Source organism: Hyla sarda, chromosome 5, assembly GCF_029499605.1.
Source record: "Hyla sarda isolate aHylSar1 chromosome 5, aHylSar1.hap1, whole genome shotgun sequence".
In the NCBI taxonomy this organism is placed as follows: domain Eukaryota; kingdom Metazoa; phylum Chordata; class Amphibia; order Anura; family Hylidae; genus Hyla; species Hyla sarda.
In genome coordinates, this window is record NC_079193.1 from 211805161 (window position 1) to 211830297 (window position 25137).

The window sequence follows — 25137 nt, forward strand, 5'->3', positions numbered from 1 at the left end:
TACCTAACCAGTTCTTCAAGATTTGTAATATAAATTCTTCTCTACCCATGTAAACACCTGTACATAGGAGAGACGACTGGTGAATTCAAGGTTAGGATGAATAAACACAGATACACAATCTGCAAATCCAGGGCAGATTTACTGGTCTCCAAACATTTTATGGAGGCCGGTCATACTGAGCGTGACTTGAACTTCGTTCTCATTGACCACATCCCCCCACCTAAAAGAGGGGGTGATCGTACTCTACTACTCCTGAAACAAGAACTTATGTGGATACACAAACTTAACACCTTACGTCCACATGGTTTGAACATGGACTTCACTATCCCACACAATCTCATCTAATCACATCTATGCTGTTAGTGGTAGAATGTTCCCGGGTTGGATAGGTTGGATTTTTATATTTTGCTTCTATCATGTTTTTTTTATTTTTTCCCTTCCCCCCAAAGATGGCGCTGGATCCCTCACTATATATGGAGACTCTTCCCTTCTCCCACTCAGATTCTCTATGGAGGACAATTTCCTTTTCTGCAGACATATGCACTTTCTGTAAGCCAGGTTGGACCTGGAATACATATGCAACTTTTAAAAGGAGATGCAACTTTTTTCCTTCATAAATAGCAACTATCGCATTTGATAAATACATGACCACTGCAAAGTAAAAAGAAAACAATTACTATGTGAGCAGATTTAAGAAATTTGCTTTGAAATAAGCAAAAATCTAAAAGTCGCAGCATGTATAGAAAAGTCGTACGTCCAACTTTTTACACCAAACAAAATCTACTACAGAGCTTGATAAATATCCTTCACAGGGTCAATATTGGGGCCAAATAATCGTGATGGCTAGGACAACATTAAGTCCAGAATAATGATGAGCAAAAAACATTTGTAGGTCCCTATATTATTGGGTGACACATGCTGAGGGTGGGCTCTGGGTACCAAGGTGCGAGGGTGGCTGCCCTACGACCACACCGATAGCGTGGCTGAGGGGCAACAGGTGAAGAGATCACAGGCCCTCGTAGCGAGCATTTTAGCCACACCACCAAAATACCAATGCCCCCAGGGGCTACAGAGTACCCCCACCCCCATCATCCACACGTTCATACACACCGTCACCGAGGGAAGAGAGGCATGAATATATTAGTGGCCAGGCACATAAAGAAGGCAAAAGTATATTGCTGGCTAGACAAGACAAGAAGCGATGATATAACAGCAGATCAAAAGTCACATGTCACAGCTGTTTGATGTGAGAAGGTGGCATAACCTGTGGGGATGCTGGAGCAGTGAAACATGCAATAGGATCAGAGAAGAAATTAACACCCACTTTAACAACTGTTCTTGTTCTGCATCATGAAACAAAGCTACTACTTTAATGTTAATTATAGAAAAAATGTATTATATAACTAATAACTTAATTTTAAGGTTGAAAACACACACTGCACACCTTGTTAATTTTAGGACACGTACATGCTGGCGTACCCACTAAATTTTAAAATTAATGTTGTGTTAAAATAGAATAAGGCACAAAATAACATAAATAACCCATATGTGGCACTAGAATTTTTCCTTATTAACAGAAGGAAAATATTTTCTTCTTTAAAAAATGCTTTTGTGAGCGGGTTTACCAGAGTTTTGCTTACATGCGATTTATTTATCAAGGTCGTGTGACTATTTGATAAATAGATCGCATGTAAGCCAAAGTAAGATTAAAAATAAATTGTCATATAAAAGCCATACGTTTGAAAAGAATAAATCTATGTTTTTACAAATGCTTTCCTTGCCATTCATATTGCGCCCAGTTACAAATACTCCTTCAATGTCAGTGCTACGATTCCCATTCATGCTCTGGCTAAGTTTCCAGTCCACAGTATGGCCGCCAGTATTTCTTTGCACCACTGAGGCTGCGCAGCACCTGACCATCCTGCCCATTCACCGGCTGGCTTCGCAGCACGTGTTGCGCATGCACAACCTCACTTCCGGTTCCTCCAGTCCTCTGTCCATCCCGACACATCATGGCGCCGATGGCGACTGTCTCCACGTTACCCTCCTGCATCCAGCACCACCCTCAGTGAGTTTTTATATACCTTATTACTGTACACTGCTCACGGCACTCCCCTTTGGGGATGTTACACCATGAATGTTATTTGCATATGTACTGCCTGTATACCGTATTTATTGGCATATAACATGCATTTTTTAGGCAAAATTTTTTTAGCCTAAAGTCTATCTGCGTGTCATACGCCGGCTATCTGCATGTTACGCGGGCACTTTAAATCAATGAACTGCAGCGGCTTTTGCAGGTCCAGAGACCTGCAGTCTCTGCCCGATTCTCTGCCCCTGCCTATCCTGGGGTCCAGAGACTGCCGGCGCCGCTGCCCCATTGCCTCTCCCATCCCCGGTTTTTCTGACCCCGCAGAATCCCCCAGGAAAGACAAGTGTAGAGAGGCCGTCGCTGCCCCCTTCTCTCCCCCTGCCTTTCCTGGGGTCTAGAGCCCTGCTGCCGCAGCTTCTCTCCCCCTGGCTATCGGCACCGCTGTCCCATTGCCTCCCCCATCCCTGGTTTTATAATTACCTGTTGCAGGGGTCGGGTCCACGCTGCTTCTGGCTCCGGTGTGGCGTCCCCTGAGTCGTTGCATAGCATATCCTTGGTAAAATGAGGGTGCGTGTTATAGGCCAATGCGTGGTATACCCTGATAAATACGGTATTTAATTATGTCACTGCCTATGCTTTACCTATTTTGTGTAAATCAACTGACCAATCACTTGTGTACATATATATACTACCACTTGTCCACTTTCTTGTTGTTTGATAATGGCTGCAATTCCGTAGCCGAAACGTCGCCATTGGGTTGTGATGGAATAAAGCTACTCATTCACTTCACCTTGTGAGTGCTATGGTAGTATTTTGCCTTACATCTCTACTTGCCCTCAAACCAGCACCGTGTACCTACAACACTCTAATGCCACCTAGCTTATACAGAGTGTTGTTGATGCTTTTTCTCTCGTGTATGTGTGTGTGTGTGTGTGTGTATGTATGTGTATATTATATATATACACACACACACACATACATACACACACACACATACATAGCATATGCGCTTTTTTTTTTTTTTTTAAAGCCTCCAAATTATGAATCAGCATCTCTCACTTGTTAACCTAGTACCCAGCAACACTGTGGTTCCGAGAAGAGCAGGTTTATTCAGAAATGGCACTCACAGGCCTAATTTGGAACAGTTTGGAAATACTAAGGCAGGGAGGGCAAATAACAATGTTCCCCACCCACCTTGTTTATGTCAGTGTGTGGCTGCCTGTTTGTTACGTTTTTAAGATTTTAAATATGGGGAGCCCTACATATGTTTTTGATTAAGCTTTTTATTCTTGCTGCCAAATCAAATTGTGTTTTTAGTAATATTTAGGATCTCAGCAATATAACAAGCAAGCATCATCATCCTTTTGTTAGCAGGGTGCCCATTGTTGCTCCCCGGCCTAAATGTTGCTGTTTGTTTATCATCTAGGCATTTGTGTGCTATTTGAGAGGTATCAGGACATTTGGGACCACTCCCCCAGGCATCCCTGTGACCTTGGTTACCAGTGTAATATTTAGTGTTAAATATATAGGTTGTATTATATTAATACAGTGGAGTAAAAAAGTATTTAGTCAGCCACCAATTGTACAAGTTCTCCCACTTAAAAAGATGAGAGGCCTGTAATTTTCATCATAGGTATACCTCAACTATGAGAGACAATGAAAAAAAAAAAAAAAAAAAAAAACATAAAATCACTGTCTGATTTTTAAATAATTTATTTGCAAATTATGGTGAAAAATAAGTTTTTGGTCACCTACAAACAAGCAAGATTTCGGGCTCTCACAGACCTGTAACTTCTTCTTTAAGAGTCTCCTCTGTCCTTCACTAATTACCTGTATTAATGGCACCTGTTTGAACTTGTTATAAGTATAAAAGACTCCACTATGGCCAAGACCAAAGAGTTGTCGAAGGACATCAGAAACTAAATTGTAGACCTGTACCAGGCTGGAAAGACTGAATCTGCAATAGGCAAGCAGCTTGATGTGAAGAAATCAATTGTGGGAGCAATTATTAGAAATTGGAAGACATACAAGACCACTGATAATCTCCCTCGATCTGGGGCTCCACACAAGATCTCACCCCGTGGTGTCAAAATGATCACAAGAACGGTGAGCAAAAATCCCAGAACCACACGAGGGGACCTAGTGAATGACCTACAGAGAGCTGGGACTAAAGTAACAAAGGCTACCATCAGTAACACACTACGCCACCAGGGACTCAAATCATGCAGTGCCAGACGTGTCCCCTGCTTCAGCCAGTACATGACCGGGCTTGTCTGAAGTTTGCTAGGGAGCATTTGGATGATTCAGAAGAGGATTGGGAGAATGTCATATGGTTAGATGAAACCAAAGTTGAACTTTTTGGTAAAAACTTAACGTGTTTGGAGGAGAAAAAATACTGAGTTGCATCCAAAGAACACCATACCTACTGTGAAGCATGGGGGTGGAAACATCATGCTTTGGGGCTTTTTCAGCAAGGGACCAGGACAACTGATCCGTGTAAAGGAAAGAATGAATGGGGCCATGTATCGGGATATTTTGAGAGAAAACCTCCTTCCATCAGTAAGGGCATTAAAGATGAAATGTGGATGGGTCTTTAAGCATGACAATGATCCCAAACACACCGCGGGCAACAAAGGAGTGGCTTCGTAAGAAGCATTTTAAGGTCCTGGAGTAGCCTAGCCATCTCTAGATTTCAAACCCATTGAAAACCTTTGGAGGGAGTTGAAAGTCCGTGTTGCCCAGCGAAAGCTCCAAAACATCACTGCTCTAGAGGAGATCTGCATGGAGGAGTGGGCCAAAATACCAGCAACAGTGTGTGAAAAGCTTGTGAAGACTTACCGAAAACATTTGACCTCTATCATTGCCAACAAAGGGAATAAAGTAGTGAGAGGAGATTGAAGGCCTCATCTTTTTAAGTGGGAGAACTTGCACAATTGGTGGCTGACTTAATACTTTTTTTTGCCCCACTGTGTGTATGTATATGTAAATATATATTAGGGATCGACTGATTATCGGATTGGCCGATAGTCACGATTTTGTTAGTTATCGGCATCTAACCTTGCCGATAAGGTCCATAATGCATCTTAGCCACGACACCCAGACCCGGAGAACGGTGCTGCTGGCTGCTTTTTTGCATCTCCCACACAGCCACGGCAGCCCTGTAAGAGAACCGCAGTGGCTGCCTGGGAGAGGCGCTTTGAACTCCGGCGTGGCGCTGCTGCGCTTAGACATAAGGTCACGGCACCGTGGGGTGACGTGACATCACGTCTAAGCGCAGCAGCGCCACGTTGAAGTTCACTGTGCCACCGATCAGTGCGCCCGCCGCCCTGCTCTCTCTCTCCTACAGGGCCCCCCTTGTCGGTACGCAGGCTAGCTGTGGTGCCGGTATACTTGACCTCATCACCATGCTGCTATGTTTTGCACGTAAAACTCACTTTTTCTCATTTTCCTCTATGCAACTTTTTGATCAAAAAAGTTGTACGAAAGTAAAAATTTTGTCGCACAGGGATCAAAAGCTTGATAACCAACCATTAAAAATGGAGGAGATTTCAAAAGAAAAACCACCCTGACTCACCAAGTGCTGCAGAACAGATCCTGCTGCAAATGACTTCTGATTGTGGTAGACTCCAAATCTGGGTTTTCACAAAGTCCCTTTCACCCCCAAGCCTCCTTGATTCTGACCCCACTGGATAGGTGTATAAGCGTCGTTATGAAAACGTCAAATGCTGAGAGTTGTCATTTTGCAACAGAAGACATGGGTTAGTAAACACAAACTTAGGTAACAGACCATACGTTGTTGTTTCTCTACCATTGTGCCTCCAGCTGTAGCAATACTACAAAAATCAGCATGTGCTGACAGCCAAAGGGCATGCTGGCAGTTTGAGTTATGCAAAAGCTATAAGCACACTACTAGAACTGCAATCATGCACATTAGCTATCTGTGCACGCTGGGAGCAGAAGTAATTTAAAATCTGGACAACTACTGTTGAAAGACCACTGCACAGTGATCTACAAAACGTTGCCCAAAAGATGGTGCAAAAATACAACTTCCAACATGGCCTGACATGACCTTTTGCTGTCTGGCTATGCTGGGATTTGCAGTTTGGCCTGATTTGGAGGTTAACAGTTCTGAGATCACTGCTGCTGACTAGGCATGCTGGGATTTGTAGTTTAGCAAGATCTGGAAGACCAGAGTTTGTAGATCAATCTGCAGTGTTCCTCAAATGGTGGCACTATAGATCTTGCAAAAGTCCAACTCCTAGCATGGTCAGACAGCCATTTGGTGTCTGGGAATGCTGGGATTTGTAGTTTAGCAACATCTGGAGGACCAGAGTTTGGAGATTACTGTGCAGTGTTCCTTGAACTGTGGCCCTCCAGATCTTTCCAAACTACAACTCCCAGCACGGCTAGACAGCGATGGCATCTTTGCTGTCTTGGCATGCTGGGATTTGTAGTTTGGCTAGATTTTGAGGGTAAAAGTTCAGAGATCATTAACAGATTATGAAAAACTACAACTCACATCATGCCCAGACGGCAAATGGCTGAATGAGCATGCTGGGAGTTGTAGTTTTTTCAAGATCAGGAGGGCACCTTTTTTGAAAAAAAATGTGCAGGAAGGTAAAAATATTTGAGACACTACAAGACTGTGGTCCTCCAGACTCACCAATCCCGGCACTAATACAAGCTTTTCATTTACAGTTATTGCTTTGCATTTACAGCTTGCGTAAGCTGTTTTTCTGAGCCAGGTATGACTTGGCTTAAATTTATGAGATTTTTAACCCCTTAAGGACCCATGAAGTACGCGTACGTCATGAGTCCCGGTCCTGCGATATAACGCGGGGTCACACAGCGACCCCGCATCATATCGCGGCGGGCCCGGCGTCATAGTTAAGCCGGGACCCGCCGCTAATAGCTCAAAGCTGAACCGCGAAGGCTAAAAACGAAAGTGAAAGTGCCCGGCTAGCTCAGGGAGCTGTTCGGGATCGCCGCGGTATAATCGTGGCTTCCCGAACAGCTGTAGCACAGGAGGAGGTCTCTTACCTTCTCCTGCGCTGTCCGATCGCCAGATGAATGCTTCAAGCCTGAGATCCAGGCTTGAGCATTCAATCGCCGAAAACACTGATTGATCCATTCCTATGGAGATGCATCAATCAGTGTTAAAGATCAGTACATGCAATGTTATAGCCCCCTATAGGAAGTATAATATTGCATAAGAAAAGTGTAAAAAAATCATTAACCCTTTGAATTATCCCTTCCCCTAATAAAAGTTTGAATCACCTGGCATTTCCAATAATAAATAAAAAGTGTAAATAAAAATAAACATATGTGGTATCGCCGCGTGCTGAAATGTCCGAATTATAAAAATATACCGCTTTTTAAACCGCACGTTCAATGGCGTACGCGCAAAAAAATTCCAAAGTCCAAAATAGCGCATTTTTGATCACTTGTTATACCACAAAAAAGTAAATAAAAAGTGATCAAAAAGTCTCATCAGAACAAAAATGGCACCGCTAAAAACTTCAGATCATGGCGCAAAAAATGAGCCCTCATAGCGCCCTGAACACAGAAAAATAAAAGAGTTATAGGGGTCAGAATATGACCATTTTAAACGTTTTTCCTGCATATATTCATGATTTGTTTCTGAAGTGATACAAAATCAAACCTACACAAGTAGGGTATCATTTTAACCGTATGGACCTACAGAATAAAGATAAGGTGTCATTTTTCCCTAAAAATGTACTGCATAAAAACGGAAGCCCCCAAAATTTACAAAAGTGTTTTTTCAGCAATTTTGTCGCACATTGATTTTTTTCCCCGTTTCACCGTAGATTTTTGGGTAAAATGACAAATGTCATTACAAAGCATAATTAGTGACGCAAAAAATAAGCCATCATATAGAATTTTAGGTGAAAATTTTAAACAGTTATGATTTTTTAAAGTTAAGGAGGAAAAATTGAAAGTGAAAAAACTGAAAAAGCCCAGGTCCTTAAGGGGTTAAGAGTGATGCGACTCTTGTGCGAAAGTTACACGTGATAAAGAGCATACCATTGCAGGATTTGTAGATTTTGCTTTTCTTACTTCTCCGTTAAGTCTCCCGTAAATGCAAAATGTCTCACGTGAGACAATTGTGTGAAAAATGTCTCACGTGAGACAATTGTGCGACAAATATAAGCAAAAAAAAAAAAATTATAAATCCTTTCATAAGTGTCCCCACATGTCTATTGCCTGGCCAAGATTTTAAGTTTCTCTAAAAGTATTATCAGATTCTGTTAAAGTACTAATGGTTGTTCCCTGATGCCATTTATAAGCTCTTGGAGAGTTACTTGCTCCCTGTTCATATTACCTCTGACTAGAGTTTACACTGATTCCATCACATTGTCCTAAAGAAAAGCCAGGATGTTAATTTAAAGCACCGACAAAACACATGTTTTATAATCATTTAAATGTTTATGACAAATCAAATGAAAATTCACACGAAAACATGAAAACAAAATTTGAGTTTATATTTACACCCATGGATGGGAAATGTTATATATCAGATTAATTATGCAGCAAGTACAGTGGTTATATTTACTATCCCAACAGGAGTTATCATACACCTCCCTATATTCATAATTTACCCCTTGTTACCCATCAAGAACCATGTTTGTAAGCTTGTTACAACCGACAAAATGCAACTGGAAGTAAAATATGGACAAAACCAGGGAAGAACAAGACACTCTCCTAAAAGATAACTTAACTTTGTAGAGGTATGTGTACTGCCAATACCATAGCACGGGTTAGGTTTAAAGTGTCCCTGTAATAAAAAAAAAAAAAATCTTTTGACATGTCATATGTTTTGATAAGTCGGAGGTCTGGTTGTTGAGACCCCAACCAATCACTATAAGGGTGCGTTCACACATCGGAATTCTTGCGGATGAATTCCGCGAGCGGAGCTTCCGCCTGGCGGCCGCCGCCGATAGTACTTCGGCACGAGGGCCGCGGGGCACTGAGCCATCACCATTGACGGCTATGCAGTGCTCGCGGAATCCGCGCAAAGAATAAACATGTTCTTTCTTTGCGCAGAACACTTTCAGAACATTCCGCAGTGTGAACGGGTCTCGCGGAAACCGGTTCACACTAATTTTAAAGATCACACCGCGGAATTCTGCCCGCGGAATTCCGCCCGGAAATTCCGCGGGAATTCCGTAGTGTGAACGGGGCCTAAGTGGGGAGAGGCGTCCAGTGCTTTTCTCTATCTTGCTAAAGGAGATGTGCGCCATCTATCGAAGCTGTCTTTTGCATAAAGGAAAGACAAGCGCTTAGCTGAGCATCTCTACCAGCTCATTCTAGCAATAAGTGGGGGTCTTGGCAATGAACACCCCAACCAATCAAAATGTTTACATGTTAAATATTTTTTTTGAAATCACAATAACACTTTAAATGCATCTTAGTTGATCTCACTTAAAAATGTTTTTATATTTAAAACAGCTATTTATAATGTTTAAAAGAAAGTCTTGCCCATTTTACTAGTGTGTGAACAGAACATGCTGATATTGATATGTTGGTCCATTTTAATGGCACCACAGTATACAGTATAGTATACATATAGTTTACTGTACAGTATACATATACAGGGTGGGCCATTTATATGGATACACCTTAATAAAATGGGAATGGTTGGTGATATTAACTTCCTGTTTGTGGCACATTAGTATATGTGAGGGGGAAAACTTTTTAAGATGGGTGGTGACCATGGCGGCCATTTTGAAGTTGGCCATTTTAAATCCAACTTCTGTTTTTTTCAATAGGAAGAGGGTCATGTGACACATCAAACTTGTTGGGAATTTCACAAGAAAAACAGTGATGTGCTTGGTTTTAACGTAACTTTATTCTTTCATGAGTAATTTACAAGTTTCTGACCACTTATAAAATGTGTTCAATGTGCTGCCCATTGTGTTGGATTGTCAATGCAACCCTCTTCTCCCACTCTTCACACACTGATAGCAAAACCGTAGGAGAAATGCTAGCACAGGCTTCCAGTATCCGTAGTTTCAGGTGCTGCAGAATGGGCAAAACAAAAAAATTGGAACAGGACCCTCAGTTTACACAGAAGATTTTGTTCAGTGATGAGGCAAACTTTTAGGTGAATGGTGAAGTTAACAAACAAAACCACCGCTATTGGTCTGACACTAACCCACATTGGATAGATCCCTCCAAGACTGTTGGAACACAAAAATTGATGGTATGGTGTGGTATATGGGGTACAAAGATAGTGGGGCCATTCTTCATCAATGGAAACCTCAAGGCCACTGGATATGCGAAATTGCTACATGATGTTGTGTTTCCCTCTTTATGCACTGAAGCTGGCACGTTCCCTGAGTTTTTCCAACAAGATGGTGCACCACCACATTATGGGTGTCAGGTCCGAGCATTCCTACATGAACAGTTTCATGGAAAGTGGATTGGTCATCGTGGGCCAGTTGAATGGCCCAAGGTCTCCCGATCTGACCCCCTTAGACTTTTATCTTTGGGGTCATCTGAAGGCAATTGTCTATGCAGTGAAGATACGAGATGTGCAGCACCTGAAACTACGGATACTGGAAGCCTGTGCTAGCATTTCTCCTGCGGTGTTGCTATCAGTGTGTGAAGAGTGGGAGAAGAGGGTTGCATTGACAATCCAACACAATGGGCAGCACATTGAACACATTTTATAAGTGGTCAGAATAAAGTTACGTTAAAACCAAGCACATCATCGTTTTTCTTGTGAAATTCCCAATAAGTTTGATGTGTCACATGACCCTCTTCCTATCGAAAAAACAAAAGTTGGATTCAAATTGTCCGACTTCAAAATGGCCGCCATGGTCACCACCTATCTTGAAAAGTTCCCCCCCCCCTCATATATACTAATGTGCCACAAACAGGAAGTTAATATCACCAACCATTCCCATTTTATTAAGGTGTATCCATATAAATGGCCCACCCTGTACAACACATGAAGTCTATTAAATCCTTATAAATGGGAGTGACTCACATCTGAACTGAAACAATATTAACTTGAGAAATATACAGTAATTTTTATTTAAACCATATTGAAGACAACTTAGTACATCAGTACTGTCCTTTTAAAAGTCATTGTCCAAAATCTTCAAGTGGTTATCAGACAAAAACAGGAGTATAGAAACTTGTAATTTTCAATCACCTTCCAGCAAGTAACCATAGTTAAGTCAACAAATGTGTCTATGTCAACTTAAATCATAGTGCAAAGTCCTCATTTCCTGCTATTTTAATCACATATTTTATGCATAAATGATTTCACTTCCTCAATTTAAGTCTCAGAAAAAAAATCAGTATTTTCAACAATGTCTCATCCTTTTGCCATAGTGCACCAGTGTAAAACAATAACCACAGTGTATGTGTATATATATATATATATATATATATTAAAATTGTATATATATCTCAAATTGGGAATAAGCTTACCTAACATATCACAGTATGACAATAGCAGGGCACAAATAACATGAGCCAAGTGAGAGAGAATCTTATTTTCTAACTTGCTTGCATCCAGCTAAATAATGGTTCCATTGTAGACAGCATCATGAACCATTTTTATATTTAAATTCTGGACTAAACTTTAAACTACAAGAACGGATATCCTATTTTATGCAGGCAAAAGGATGTTTTGTTTATTACCTGTATCTATTATGACAACGGGGTACAGTAGACTTGTTTTGGACCTGAACTGCTCAACCATTTCTTTTGTTATCACCTACCTGAGAAATACACTATTATTTTCTTAGATTATTAGGGGTACAATTGGTTAAGTTTGGTAACTGTACAAACAATTGTTCTTTTGAGGTAGAAGGTATACATTAAAACAGAAGTAAAAGCGATGACACAGTTTTTAACTTTAACAAAGCTTTTAGGAGACTTGTGTTTAAGATATACAAATAAGAAAGTGGTAATAAAACACAATAGTGGAATTAAACCTTTTCCCGTGTTAAAATTGAATTCAATTAAAGACCCTTATTTCAATTTTTAATGCACCACTCATCTCTGCAAGGGTATAGACAGAAAGATACATCTTAAGACCGCTTAACTCATCTAAGCTCTCTCTTCATTGGACGGCAATCACCAATGTGGTGCCTGCTTATATACTTAGTAGTGACTGTGTAAAGTATATCAGATAGTAGATCCTGTGATATAAACTTAAGTCTCTGTAGTGTAATTGCTGTATGCCATGGATGATGAAAGAGAGGTTAATTGGCTGCTCCATTGTCTTCCTGAACTTCCAGCACTAGATTCTTCTTCATGTTGCTTATGTTTGGCAATAAGTTGTTTGGCTTCTTCTTCATCGAGGAATGGGCTTTCCCCATATGTCTCCTTCAACCAATTTCTTAACTATAAAACAAACAACAACAAAAACAACAGGATTACCACTGCTGCAAGTGTACTTTTTTTCTTTTTTTGTAAAAATAAAACACTGTCATACAATTTTAAGGTTGAGTTCATTCTTTGATTCATTTGATCCAGATTTTGTATGTAAATAATTCCTAAAGAAAAATCCCTAGCTCAAAGCAAAAATGACAATAACAACAATCCTTTAGGACAAAATGCTGAGTGCAATGCACAGTAGGATACAGGATTCTAGAAACAGTACAAAAATCTACAGGCAGTCCCTGCATATAGAAACGGTCGAAAAGTGCATTCAGGAGCGAGGCAACAGCAATGGCCCGAAGAGATTACTATATTAGCAACATGATGGATTTCTCCTGAACAGATGCACAGATTTTCACCCATTAAATCTATTTTTTTTAATTTTTTTTATTAATACACAGGCTAATATACTGTCATATGCCAATACCTCTATATACACTTCTCAAAAATAAAGGGAACACTTAAACAACACAATGTAACCAAGTCAATTGCACTTCTCGGAAATCACACTGTCCACTCAGGAAGCAAAAGTGATTGACAATCAATTTCACATGCTGTGGTGCAAATGTAACAGACAACAGGTGGAAATTACAGGCAATTATCAAGACACCCTCAATAAAGGAGTAGTTCTGCAGGTGGTGACCACAGACCACTTCTCAGTTCCTATGCTTCCTGGCTGATGTTTTGGTCACTTTTTAATGCTGGCGGTGCTTTCACTCTAGTGGTAGCCACAGACGGAGCCTACAACACACACAAGTGGCTCAGGTAGTGCAGCTTATCCAGGATGGCACATCAATGAGAGCTGTCGCAAGAAGGTTTGCTGTGTTTGTCAGTGTAGTGTCCAGAGCATTGAGGCGCTACCAGGAGACAGGCCAGTACATCAGGAGACGTGGAGGAGGCTGTAGGAGGGCAACAACCCAGCAGCAGGACTGCTACCTCTGCCTTTGTGAAAGGAGCAGCAGGATGAGCACTTCCAGAGTCCTGCAAAATGACCTCCAGCAGGCCACAAATGTGCATGTGTCCACTCAAACGGTCAGAAACATGTGGGTGGTATGAGGGCCCGACGTCCACAGGTGCTTACACCCCAACACCGCGCAGGACTTTTGGCATTTGTCATAGAACACCAAAATTGGCAAATTCACCACTGGCGCCCTGTGCAATTCACAGATGAAAGCAGGTTCACACTGAGCACATGTGACAGATGTGATAGAGTCTGCAGACGCTGTGGAGAACGTTCTGCTACCTGCAACATCCTCCAGCATGACTGGTTTGGCAGGGGGTCAGTAATGGTGTGGGGTGGCATTTCTTTGGGGGGGGCCACACAGCCCTCCATGTGCTTGCCAGAGGTAGCCTGACTGCCATTAGGTACCAAGATGAGATCGTCAGACCGCTTGTGAGACCATATGCTGGTGCGGTTTGCCCTGGGTTCCTCCTAATGCAAGACAATGCTAGACCTCATGTGGCTTGAGAGTGTCAGCAGTTCCTGCAAGAGAAAGGCATTGATGCTATGGACTGGCCCTCATGACGGTCCACACCCCATTTTCTACACTTTTTGTGCATTTGTCCAGTTTGCAAGTCACGCCCACTTCCACAAAACCATGCCTTCTATTTTTGGCTTACAATATCTTCATCCCAACTCAGCCCCACCGGAGGACGGGATGTGAGGGCGGGATGTGAGGGCGGGATGTGAGGGCGGGATGTGAGGGCGGGATGTGAGGGCGGGATGTGAGGGCGGGATATGAGGGCGGGATATGAGGGCGGGATATGAGGGCGGGATATGAGGGCGGGATATGAGGGCGGGATATGAGGGCGGGATATGAGGGCGGGATATGAGGGCAGGATATGAGGGCAGGATATGAGGGCAGGATATGAGGGCAGGATATGAGGGCGGCATGCCTTGCTTTTCTCCCCCACAAGGATTAGGTAGGAACAACCGGGCAACGTCGGATACTCAGCTAGTTACTGTTAAAAAAAATTTTTTTTAAAGCTCTATGACATAAAAAAATAAGTAAAATTAATAAAAATAAAAGCATTTTCTACACTAAGGAAACTTTATTAACTGCTTCACGAAGAGTGCAGTACACTTATGGCTCTGTCGTGTAGGCCTGAACACAGAGCTTTATATATTCATGGTGTGGCCGTGCAGGAGGTCTTTGATGCAAATGCACAAGCTGCCCTTAAGCGGCTTGTGACAGTAATTACATCTGTCATCTCTCCGATCTCCCGCCCATAATGTGATTCAAGGGTGAGCATTTTCCATGGAATCTGAAGGCTTCTGAAGGCTTTCATGCTGGCCACTGACGATTTGCTATTTGGATCTGACTTTACTAACAGACCACCAATTGTACTGAGCAATGCAATTTTTCTGGAGTATAAAATTTGCTCAAAAATAGATGTCAATAGACAACAAAATCAAAAGGTAAATTTAAAATATCAAATGTAAAATGTTTACTTCCACAAATCCAATAAGAAACAATAAGAACATAGACATAGAACTTGTATTAAAAGACAACCTGGAAGCTCTAACCAAATTCCGTTTTCTCCAATATTTTTGGCCATATGATTAAATTTTTTTTTCAATGCTTACATACAGCCACAATGCAAAAATGACTAAAGTACTGCATAGGAAATTAAGGAGATGGAAAGTCCCCATTATATTCGTCAATTTCTTAAAACCCAATAGACAGAAATATGTGATTGAGAAAAAAAAAAAAAAAAGATTACAAAACGACTCTTCACAGTTGACTTCATTCAATGTTAGGTTGTTAGGTTTAAGCGGTTTAGATGCGCTGAATTATAATGCGAAACTTGATGAGCAAAGTAGTGACACTATTTATGCCATTTTTATTTTAACTATTCAAATATTTTACACCTTACAAGTCGTGAGTGCGGTAATTCACTGAGTAGGAGTGAGACAACAGCTTGGACAGAGCACAGGCAGTAACATGCAAGAGGTGCACCCAAACAGAAAACAGTATTAACTGACAATTAGTCATGTCTCTACTATTTTAAATTCACTGTATGGTGACAAGAACCATGAAAGGCAAGGGCTGTGACTAACAAGTTAAGAGAGAAAAAGAACAAATGGAGTTTTGTTCTTGGATAAATTATAAACCCAACCATAAAAGAAGAATGTTAACCATTTTGAAAATAAGTTACTCAAATTTGACTCTAGGGTACCTCAGGGTTCCATTGCGTTGGAGCCTTCTTAGTAGTTTTGCACACAAATGTAATGGTGACGGCATTTTGGCAATTTTTCAATTACAACTCACATAGACAACCAGTTACTACTCTTCGGGTATGTTTATATGGGCAAATGAACCCCCAAATAGAAGCCTTATTGACTTCAATAGGAATGTACAAAAAAGCAGCAGCACAGCACTAAAATAAATAGGTAATGTCACCCTATAGTATGTTCACATGGAGGCATCTAAATCTGACATTTATTTTCATGGTAGAAATCAGAGGCAGGCTCATGGATTTTTTTTCTGGATGTGCAGCAGATCAGTAGCATATTTCTACAAAGATCAGCCCCATTGTCACAATCTTTGTGACTCAATGGTGCCCTCATATTTCCGATTTACGATTTCAGTCTAATAATTAACTTTCAATTTTATACTGACATCTATAGTGCTTTGGAATGTACAGATTTTGCAATGCATTATATACCATAAGTAGATATCTAAAATTTAAGACAAAAATGTTTGGAATAGCAGCTCTCACTCATGGAGCTGGGTAATTGCATAGCTCTGTAAGTGAATGGGAGCTGCTCTGCAGTTACCCAGTGACATCACTTTAAATAATGTATGGACCTGAGGTTTCTGACACCTGCATGTTTATCTGCAGCACTGTGGCAGAGCAGATCAGTTAATCAGCTGGCATGCAGAGTGTGCGCACCCAGCTGATCAACTATTGATGACCTATCCACAACAGTTTTTGGCCAGAAAAAAACTGTAAAGTTCCGATTAAGGTTGTATAACTGAAGAAGAAAAAATAAAAAGAAGAAAAAATTTATAAAAAATAAAACATCTTGTAGTGTCCAAGGTGCCACTATCACAACTGCACAAGAGGTGTAGCCAAGATATCTGCCTAGAACTCTAACTACTGAGCACTTCCCCGGTTTCTCTGGGCAATTGCAGTAGCAAGATGTCTTTTTGATTATGCAACCATCATGATTGAACCTTTAGGTAGGTTTTAACTCCTATTGCTGTCCTCTATTTGGACCTGTTCAACACACTGGATGGGAATAGAGTAAAACACACAATGTTATGCTACATAAGTGAAAAAGCAAAGCTGCTCAAATTTACATGCAGATTTTAAAGGGGTATTCCGGCGCTAAGACATCTTATCCCCTATCCAAAGGATAGGGGATAAGATGCCTGATCACGGGGGTCCCACCGCTGGGGACCCCCATGATCTTGCACGCAGCACCCCGGTTACAATCAGTTCCCGGAGCATTGTGACGTCATGGCTGTCACGCCCCCTCTCATAGGCCTGCATTGAGGGGGCGGAGCGTGACATCACATGGGGCGGGGCCGTGACATCACAATGCTCCGGCCCCCGTGATCGCCAGTCATCAGACCCGGAGCGAACATGCTCCGGGGACTGATTGTAACCGGGTTGCTTCGTGCAAGATCATGGGGGTCCCCAGTGGCGGCACCCCCGCAATGAGGCATCTTATCCCCTATCCTTTGGATAGGGGATAAGACGTCTTAGCGCCGGAGTACCCCTTTAACTATATATGGAACAACATTTTAGTATTGTGCCCCACATACTTATGGCAAAGCCCTTGATTCTCAACAGAAGTGTGTATTTTAGGGATGAGAAAGTAATTCAGTCAGTTAAAGAGAATTTAATGATGAAAGAGGGGAAGCAAATAAATTATTTTTGTCTTAAAGTGGATTTTTCATGTCTAGTAGAAATGAGTCAGCATTTAAACATAGATTTCAACAGTTGACTATTGAATTCGCCTGCAGAGTTTATAGTGTACTCTGCTTTTACTGTCAAATAAAATATTTAACCTTATATAAAAAAAATATTCTCTTGAAATATTTATATTGTTTCACCAACAGCTGTTTGTGTTACAGTGTCTTACAAATGAAGTACAGGTTATGTTTACTTACATGATGGACATCAGATTTTCCAAAGTCCTCAAGTTGCTTTTGAAAACCCATATTGGGGTTGGCACACGTTCTTGCTCCCCTAACAGCAGCCAGCGCATCTTCCCACCCCAAATCTGTGATTGTCATAACATAGGCTACTACCAAAGTAACACTTCTGGACACACCTGCCAAACTTAAAGAAAAAAAAGTAAATTTCACAAATCATATAAGGTTGGGTTTACACATAGTATTGTTATCAGAACATAAAGCCAAAACCAAAGGGTGCAAACATAACTGAAAGGGTGCAGATATTTCTAATTTAGTTTTACTCTGTCTGAGCCACTACTGGGTTTGGCTAAAAATCCTGATCGAAATACAAACAATCCAAAGATAAGAGGCGACACTCCACAAAAAGTGGTATAAAGCAGTAGTTGATTTCAACATTTCAGTTCCACTTTGGAATCTTTTTTCAATCAATTCACAAATGTCATCAATACATATAAATAGGCAAGTCAATTAGTGACATCAAGAAACATTGTTCATTATTTATTAACATGAAATGAAACCGAATTCTATCTTATATCTTAAAACAATATATACATCTAAGTGCTTCATTCAGTGTGAAGCACTTTGATGTATATGGTTTGCCAATGGTACACACAGAGGGTTTCCTATACCTTATTTGTCTGGTCATTCATAGTACAGCACCTTCTCCTTGCTGCTGTGCCATGACATAGTGCTAGTTAAAGTACATTAGACTGAACAGGCTGGCACTGTGTTGGGGGGATGATTTATGATGCATTACTATAGATGTCATGAGGAGAGAGAAGGAGTTACTGATGCACTGGCTTTGTAAAGTGCTATGTGAGCAGAAATGAAAGAAAAAACTGTAGGGGCTACACCAGACACTGAACCACTGCTGCTATTGGGATGAGAGTGAAACCTTAATTTACCTTTCTGAAACATTGTGGATCCTTTGGAGGATGGAAACAGACTCAAAGATTGCAGGTACACAGCCCAGTCTCCTTCTCGCTATTGAACATGGGACTAGCTAAGCCCTGCTGCGACCTCCTCTTTGAGCCTCTGTTACTAGAGATAGACTGAGCCTAACAACAGGAAGTAGCAAATTGCAGAAGGCAGACAGCAAATTGCAGAAGGGAGACAGCAAGTGGCTAAGACAGTTTGCTTTCTGGGATAGGAAATTGTTTTTGGTAAATTAAGTAATTTACAAATATGTTAGAAATCTATAGACTATCACAAAGAAGAAAGTTTTACAACAGCAGTTACAATAGGAAGGTTTGTCAAGATACATACCAATGAACAAGGCACCCTTCACCCTTCAGCCGACACTCATGGATAAATGATGTGCTTTCCTTAAAATGTTGTATTCTAGAAAACATTTAAAACAAAATGGTTACATGGCTGCAACTACTGTAAGACTGCAGCAATACACAGACATAAAAGGTGCACAGGGCTAAGCAATCAATAATTTTGACCTTTTTTTTACATAACATATTACAAATATACTACACCAAACTCAAAAACAAGGATCTGTAAACTTTATAGAGACACACTTTTATTGGGTTTTAAAATGGAATAAATTAGTTGAAACCATAACATTTAAAAAGGTGTTAAGGTATCAGATAGTTAATCACCACTTCAGTCCCATGGGAACAATAATAAGGCAGTTATGTGTACGTAACTTAATATGTCATGGTATCATGACCATTATTTATTCCTAATTTTACTGGTATGTTTCTTTACTGGTGTTTCATAAAAGAATATATATTTTCAGTCATTGTGTATCCCCAGTACAGGACAAGCCCAAGAAACCAGGTTGTCGATGTACCTAACAAATACACTTTACATTTTGTATTGATGGCTATGAATGTCCTCATTACCTGGCTACTAAGAATATCAATTAGGTAATTTAATCATGTAAAACTGACTAAAGACCCTAAATTGCTACACAGAAAAAAAACCCTAAAAAAAGGGAAACAGGTGTTAGTAACAAAAACAAACTGGAGTGACTAAAGGAAACCTACTGAAATATAGTGAGAACAGACATTTTATCATCAAGAGATTGCTAAGGCTCAAACTTACAACTGTTCATTGTATTGTTGTTATAAATACTAAGCCATCAGCTTTGTTTTTCAGTGTATTCAAGGGATCAGACAAATTTTTCTGCTTGAATGTTTTTTTAAATGCTAAACAAATTTGTAGCATTGACCACTTTCATAACTTACCACTTTATGCTATACTTTGTCCGAACCCATTGAATAGACCATTTTTGAACTTTAGTTACAACAGTAGTGTTTAATTTTAGTTTACTTTCTCCTTCAACCATTACTATACTAGTTTCATTTTAGAATACTTTTTTACCTTTCACCAATTTCTTATTTCAGATTTACTCACAACACAGAATATTTCAACTGCAGATTTGGATCACAAAGTCTCAGTGGAGTTATTATGCAGCCAAGTCCCATTTGGCAGCCTCCACTCTTCTCTGAAGGCTTTTCACAAGATTTTGGAGTGTTTCTGTGGAAATTTGTATCCATTAAGGCAAAAAAGCTGGGCTAAATGCCTGAGGAATTCACATATTATGGGGCAATTGTTCTTGCCCCGGCACTAGACTCCTATAGACTGCAGCCGTATGCTGCATCCTATAGCGAGCAGCGAAAGATGTCGGCATCCTGGCGTAGACGTGTGACGACATCACTCATCGCGCACACCTGTCAGGATCGAGGATGCGGTCCAGCAACATAAACAACCGCCGAGCCCTTGAGCCTGCGGGAGCGCACATTGGGACAGAGGACAGATAATAGCAGGGGATCAAAGAGAGACAAGGGAGAGGGAGAATGAGTGAATGATGTGGCACAGGAGGGGAGGGGGGGGGACTGAAATATAATGACACAGTGGGGGGAGGGATGGTAAAATCTAAAATGGCACAGGGGGAGGGGAGGGGCGCTGAAATAAATAGCACAGGGGGAGGGGGGCTAAAATATAATGGCACAGGGGGTGGCTGAAATATAATGGCACTGGGGGAGGAGAGGGGGGGATGAAATATGGCACAGGGAGCATCAGTGAGGGGGGAATATAATGGCACAGGGCATCAGAGGGGGGGATAACATGTTACAGTGGAATGATATGGTACAAGAGAGGATCAAGAGGCGGGGGATAAACTGGCACAGGATTGTAGCAGCCACATTTCTAATGCTGAAACTGGTACTACGTTGTGCATTGTCTACGTGTAATGCGATGCATGCAATTGGCAGTATAGCATAGAGTGTGTCACCATACTATGCACGGGCATCACCATGAAAAGTTCTCATTTAGGGGGTATAATTGTTTAAATGGGAGCCCTACCTGCCTACATAATGGGGGGTCATATGGGGGCCGGCCGGCTGTCATTTCTATTTGGGGCTCTATCTGGGGCTTTGTCTGGGAGCACTACCTTTCTGTCTGTTTGGGAGCCCTACCTTTTTACCCACTGGAGGGACATTATATATATCTATATATCTATATATATCTATATATATCTATATTCTATCTGAGGCCCTATTTACATACTATGGGAGCCTGGGGTGACATGTTGGTCTGCCTATTACATTTCTATTCATAAAGACCCTATTTACAGACTATTTTGATTGCAAATATATTATGTACCAGGACAAGTGGATTGTCATGAGGGACAAGTAGATTGTGCTCCGCTTTAGTCCCTTGGACAAACAGTTTTTTAAAATGTATTTTCTTTATTTCCACACCCCTGGACATCGCAAAGGTGCATAATGGGATATGGGTCTGTGCTGGCCAGCGGTGTTCCTTTATACTAAACGCAGCAAGCTTTGTCTTTACGGGCCCTGCTTTTTGTACAGTCATTCTGGAACAGAAAAAAACTATGCAATATATTTTTTGTATTTTCTAGCATTATAACCCCACCACTTACTGTTTTAAGTAAGGGTTAAAGGAGTACTGTAGTGGAATATAACTTATCCGGTATCTGAAGGATAGGGAAGAAGTTATAGATCGCATGGGGTCCTGTACGGCAGACAGGCACCCTTCATGTAACTCTATGGGATACATGGAGGGGGAGTGTCTGCCGCTGTGTCATGCTGGGACGGAACGCTACCTTCCTGCAGACTGCTGCAGTCCCATAAAGGAGATCACAGGGGGTCCCAGCTGTCAGACCCCAAGCGATCTATAACTTATCCCCTATCCTTCGGATAGGGGATAAGTTATATTCCACTACAGTATTCCTTTAAGTTTTGCGGCTTTAAAACTTCAATAAAGATGCAAGGATGAACGAGGGTCTGAAACATTGATGAGCGTGGGCACTTAAAGCGCACACATACTGATAAGAGGAATAGGTGATCAAAGCAGCGGGATCCCAGCGATCAGACCTCTTATCCACTATCCTTGGATATATGATAAGATGCCTAGGGGCGTAGTACCCCTTTAAGTGGTCTAGATCTATTAATTTACATGTGATCCTTTTTATTTTCAAATCCACTAATTAACAACTGGAAATAAGACCTAGGCCAAACCCTGGCAAAGCAGCATGATATAGTTTGTCATAGGATGGCCACCGTTTTCACTAGTCAGTTCATTGGGAAAGAGGGCAATGAGTGAACAAAGTCACTGAGCCCAGTTCACTCGGTTTTGTGTATTTGTATGCAGCTCTTTACAAAGGGGGTGGCTAAATCATCTGAAATCAAAAATTAGGTGGGTTGTCCTTATACTTTAGGGCATACCATGCATTTTGACAAAAATGTAAGCTTTTCAAGATTTAAGGTCCTGAAAAAAAATCATCAACTGGGTTTTGTGGAAACTGCATTCTAACAGTCCAATGAGCCACAGATCTCTCTGAACATAGCTGGTTTCCAATGTGGTACAAGATTTTCCGTCAGCCAACAGAAACCACATATTTAACAACCCATGCATATATGGGAAAATACATCCTAATTATAAATAGGACATTTCCCTTCTCTCTAGGGCACACTGTCACGCATTAACAAGTTCACTTTGTGTTCATTTTTGCATACTGGTAGGGACTTCCCCTTAATATCACCTTAAACCTTCTTTGTAGTCCAATTTTTGACAAGTTTACCCTTTTAAAAAGGTACATAATTTTCACCTTTCCTTTAGCTTCAATCCATACTAAGTATGGTCAATATTAGATTACTAAAAACAAATCTGTATAAATCTTCACTTCATAATGTGCTTGTTAGAATGGTTATAACCAGAATTTACTGAATATTGGGAACTTGGGGACAATGAACTGGAGAAGAAAAACTAGAAAACAAAGCTAAGTCTCATATGAAACAAAGTTGTCATAATTATGATAATCATTTATAACTATTTGTATAAGAGAATACATAGCATATATGTAATTATATATAGGTTGTACCTGAGCCTGGTGTGACCGTGACTGAAATGAGTGAAATCATCATTGCTGGCCTGTGTGATAAATCCGCACTGGCATAGTGGTGTAGGGGCCTGACAAAGCACATAATGCGAGTTACGAACTGTCGCCCGCTGCCTGAATACCCCACTTGTAACCCAGCATGGCTGTGAATAGAGAAGTAAGAAGCAAGAAAACCTGTATATAGTGAGTGCTCCGTTATTTACTTCTATTTGATTGATTATGTGAACTTGCGTATATGTTTAAGCCAAGGTTGGGTGCAGCTCACTTTTCCTATATATAACTGAGGTTACTGGAAAGGTAAACTCTAATACCCCAGGAGTGTTTAATAAATTAAAAATAAAATAATATTCCAGCCCTCTAGGTTATAAAAATATAAAATAAGTATCGTTTTAACTTGGGTGGAATCGCAGGACCCTTGTGTCCCACAACAGCCTGTGTATTACATAAAAGTAGTCATCTAATCTATAGTAAGATAAAACACAGTATAATAAAATATAATGGTTTAGTATAACTATCACTTTCAATGTATAGCCAGTAGATATACTTAATGCAACAATTTATATGCTTCTTGGTCTGCTGTGACCTATAGTCTGCCAAACTTTGGTACCATATAAAAAGTAATAGTCTCTGTCAACAGGAATTTGTAAATAAAGAGAGGTTAGGTGTAGGACACCTCTTACCCTTTTGTAGTCTGGGCTGTTTTAGCCAATGTTGTATAGTTCAGTGGATCCGCTCGGACCGAGCAGATGAGCCAGCAGATATTAGCAGTAATGAGCTGTATGCGCTCTGTGCATCCCATGCGTGGAGCTCCGGTGTACATCGGCCGCGCAGGTCTCTTTATATGTTCTGCTGATGCGCAGTGCAGGGGTGAATTCCTGCTTGCGATGTGAGCCTAGACAATGATGTCTCTAGGGCTTGTGGTCTCCAGTATGGTACGGAGTCTCGCAGTGGCAAGTGGTTTCCCTGTCCTATTCTCTGGTAATTCCGGCTGTGCAGGTGTGGGAGGGTTACCTCCTCGTGGTTCCGCAGTGGGAATCCTGGTTTGTAATCACTGGCTGAGTGATATCAGTGTGATATTAACCCTTAGCTGTACGCATTTCATGATAAGAATCCTTTCCTCAGCAGCTTAAAATGGATTTAAACATTTTCTGGAAAACTTTACTTACATGAGGCATTTAGTCTTAAAAGTTTTCCAGAAAAAAAAAAAAACTGTGACTGATTTTATTACTGCACTATGTCCTCAGCAGGGTAGTCACAACCAGACCCTTTGCATCACCACTATCAGCCCCTAAGATGTCCTCTGTATATAAGGGCTTAAATAAATGACAACCACTCATGTTTGACGCCACTTAAACACTACTACAACTGCACTGTTTTCAGCGCCATCATTCTAGATTGATGTGTAATTCTCTTAAATCTGTTATACTGAAGACATCACAGTCTATACAGTAAAGTTTGTACAATCTCATGTGGAGTTTCCAAATGTAATTTTTAAGAGCACAGGACCAAAATAAAACTGGGATACTATACTGCTGCTTATCAAAGCTCATTCAATAAATTAACCTGTTAAGGACGAAGGATGTACAGGTACACCCTTGCGTCCTGGTACTTAAGGACCAAGGGCGGACCTGTATGCCCTGGTCCCAGTACTGCAGTTTGAAGCGTGCTCACAAGCTAAGCGCTCTTCATAACCGGTGGATCCTGACTGCTATTAGCAGCCAGGACCCACGGTTAATGCCGGACAAAGTTGATTGCGGTGTCTAAATGCGGAATCTAACATTGGCAATAGCTCAACAGGGCTGACCAGGACATCTGCGGTGAAATTGCGGGTCCCGATCAGCTGAGTCGACGGCGGTGGGCCCTTACCAGCCTTCTCACCATCCGATCGGTCCTCTGAAGCTCTGGCCAGCCATGGCAGCAGCAGAGCACCGATAACACTGATCAATGTTCAGCATTGAACAGCGTATGCAATTACAAGGTTGCATGTTATAGCCCCCTATGGGGACAAAAAAAAAAAAAAAAGGAGTTAATAAAAAAAATTGCGTGCGTAAATGTCCGAACTATTAAAATATAATGTTAATTATATTGAACGGTTGATG

General features: G+C 41.1%; 1 protein-coding gene across 2 annotated transcripts in view; it reads right to left on the reverse strand.

The window, feature by feature from the left end:
• Nucleotides 1-10985: 10985 nt before the first annotated feature.
• Nucleotides 10986-25137, reverse strand: part of DUSP22 (dual specificity phosphatase 22) — an 81170-nt gene continuing 67018 nt past the window's right edge. For both annotated transcript variants that reach the window (XM_056521046.1, XM_056521047.1), the window contains exons 5-7: nucleotides 18928-19002; nucleotides 17635-17806; nucleotides 10986-12475 (exon numbers count right to left, since the gene is read on the reverse strand). In XM_056521046.1, coding sequence (XP_056377021.1) covers nucleotides 12284-12475; nucleotides 17635-17806; nucleotides 18928-19002 — 439 coding nt within the window. In that variant the 3' untranslated portion in view covers nucleotides 10986-12283. The remainder of the gene's footprint in view (nucleotides 12476-17634; nucleotides 17807-18927; nucleotides 19003-25137) is intronic.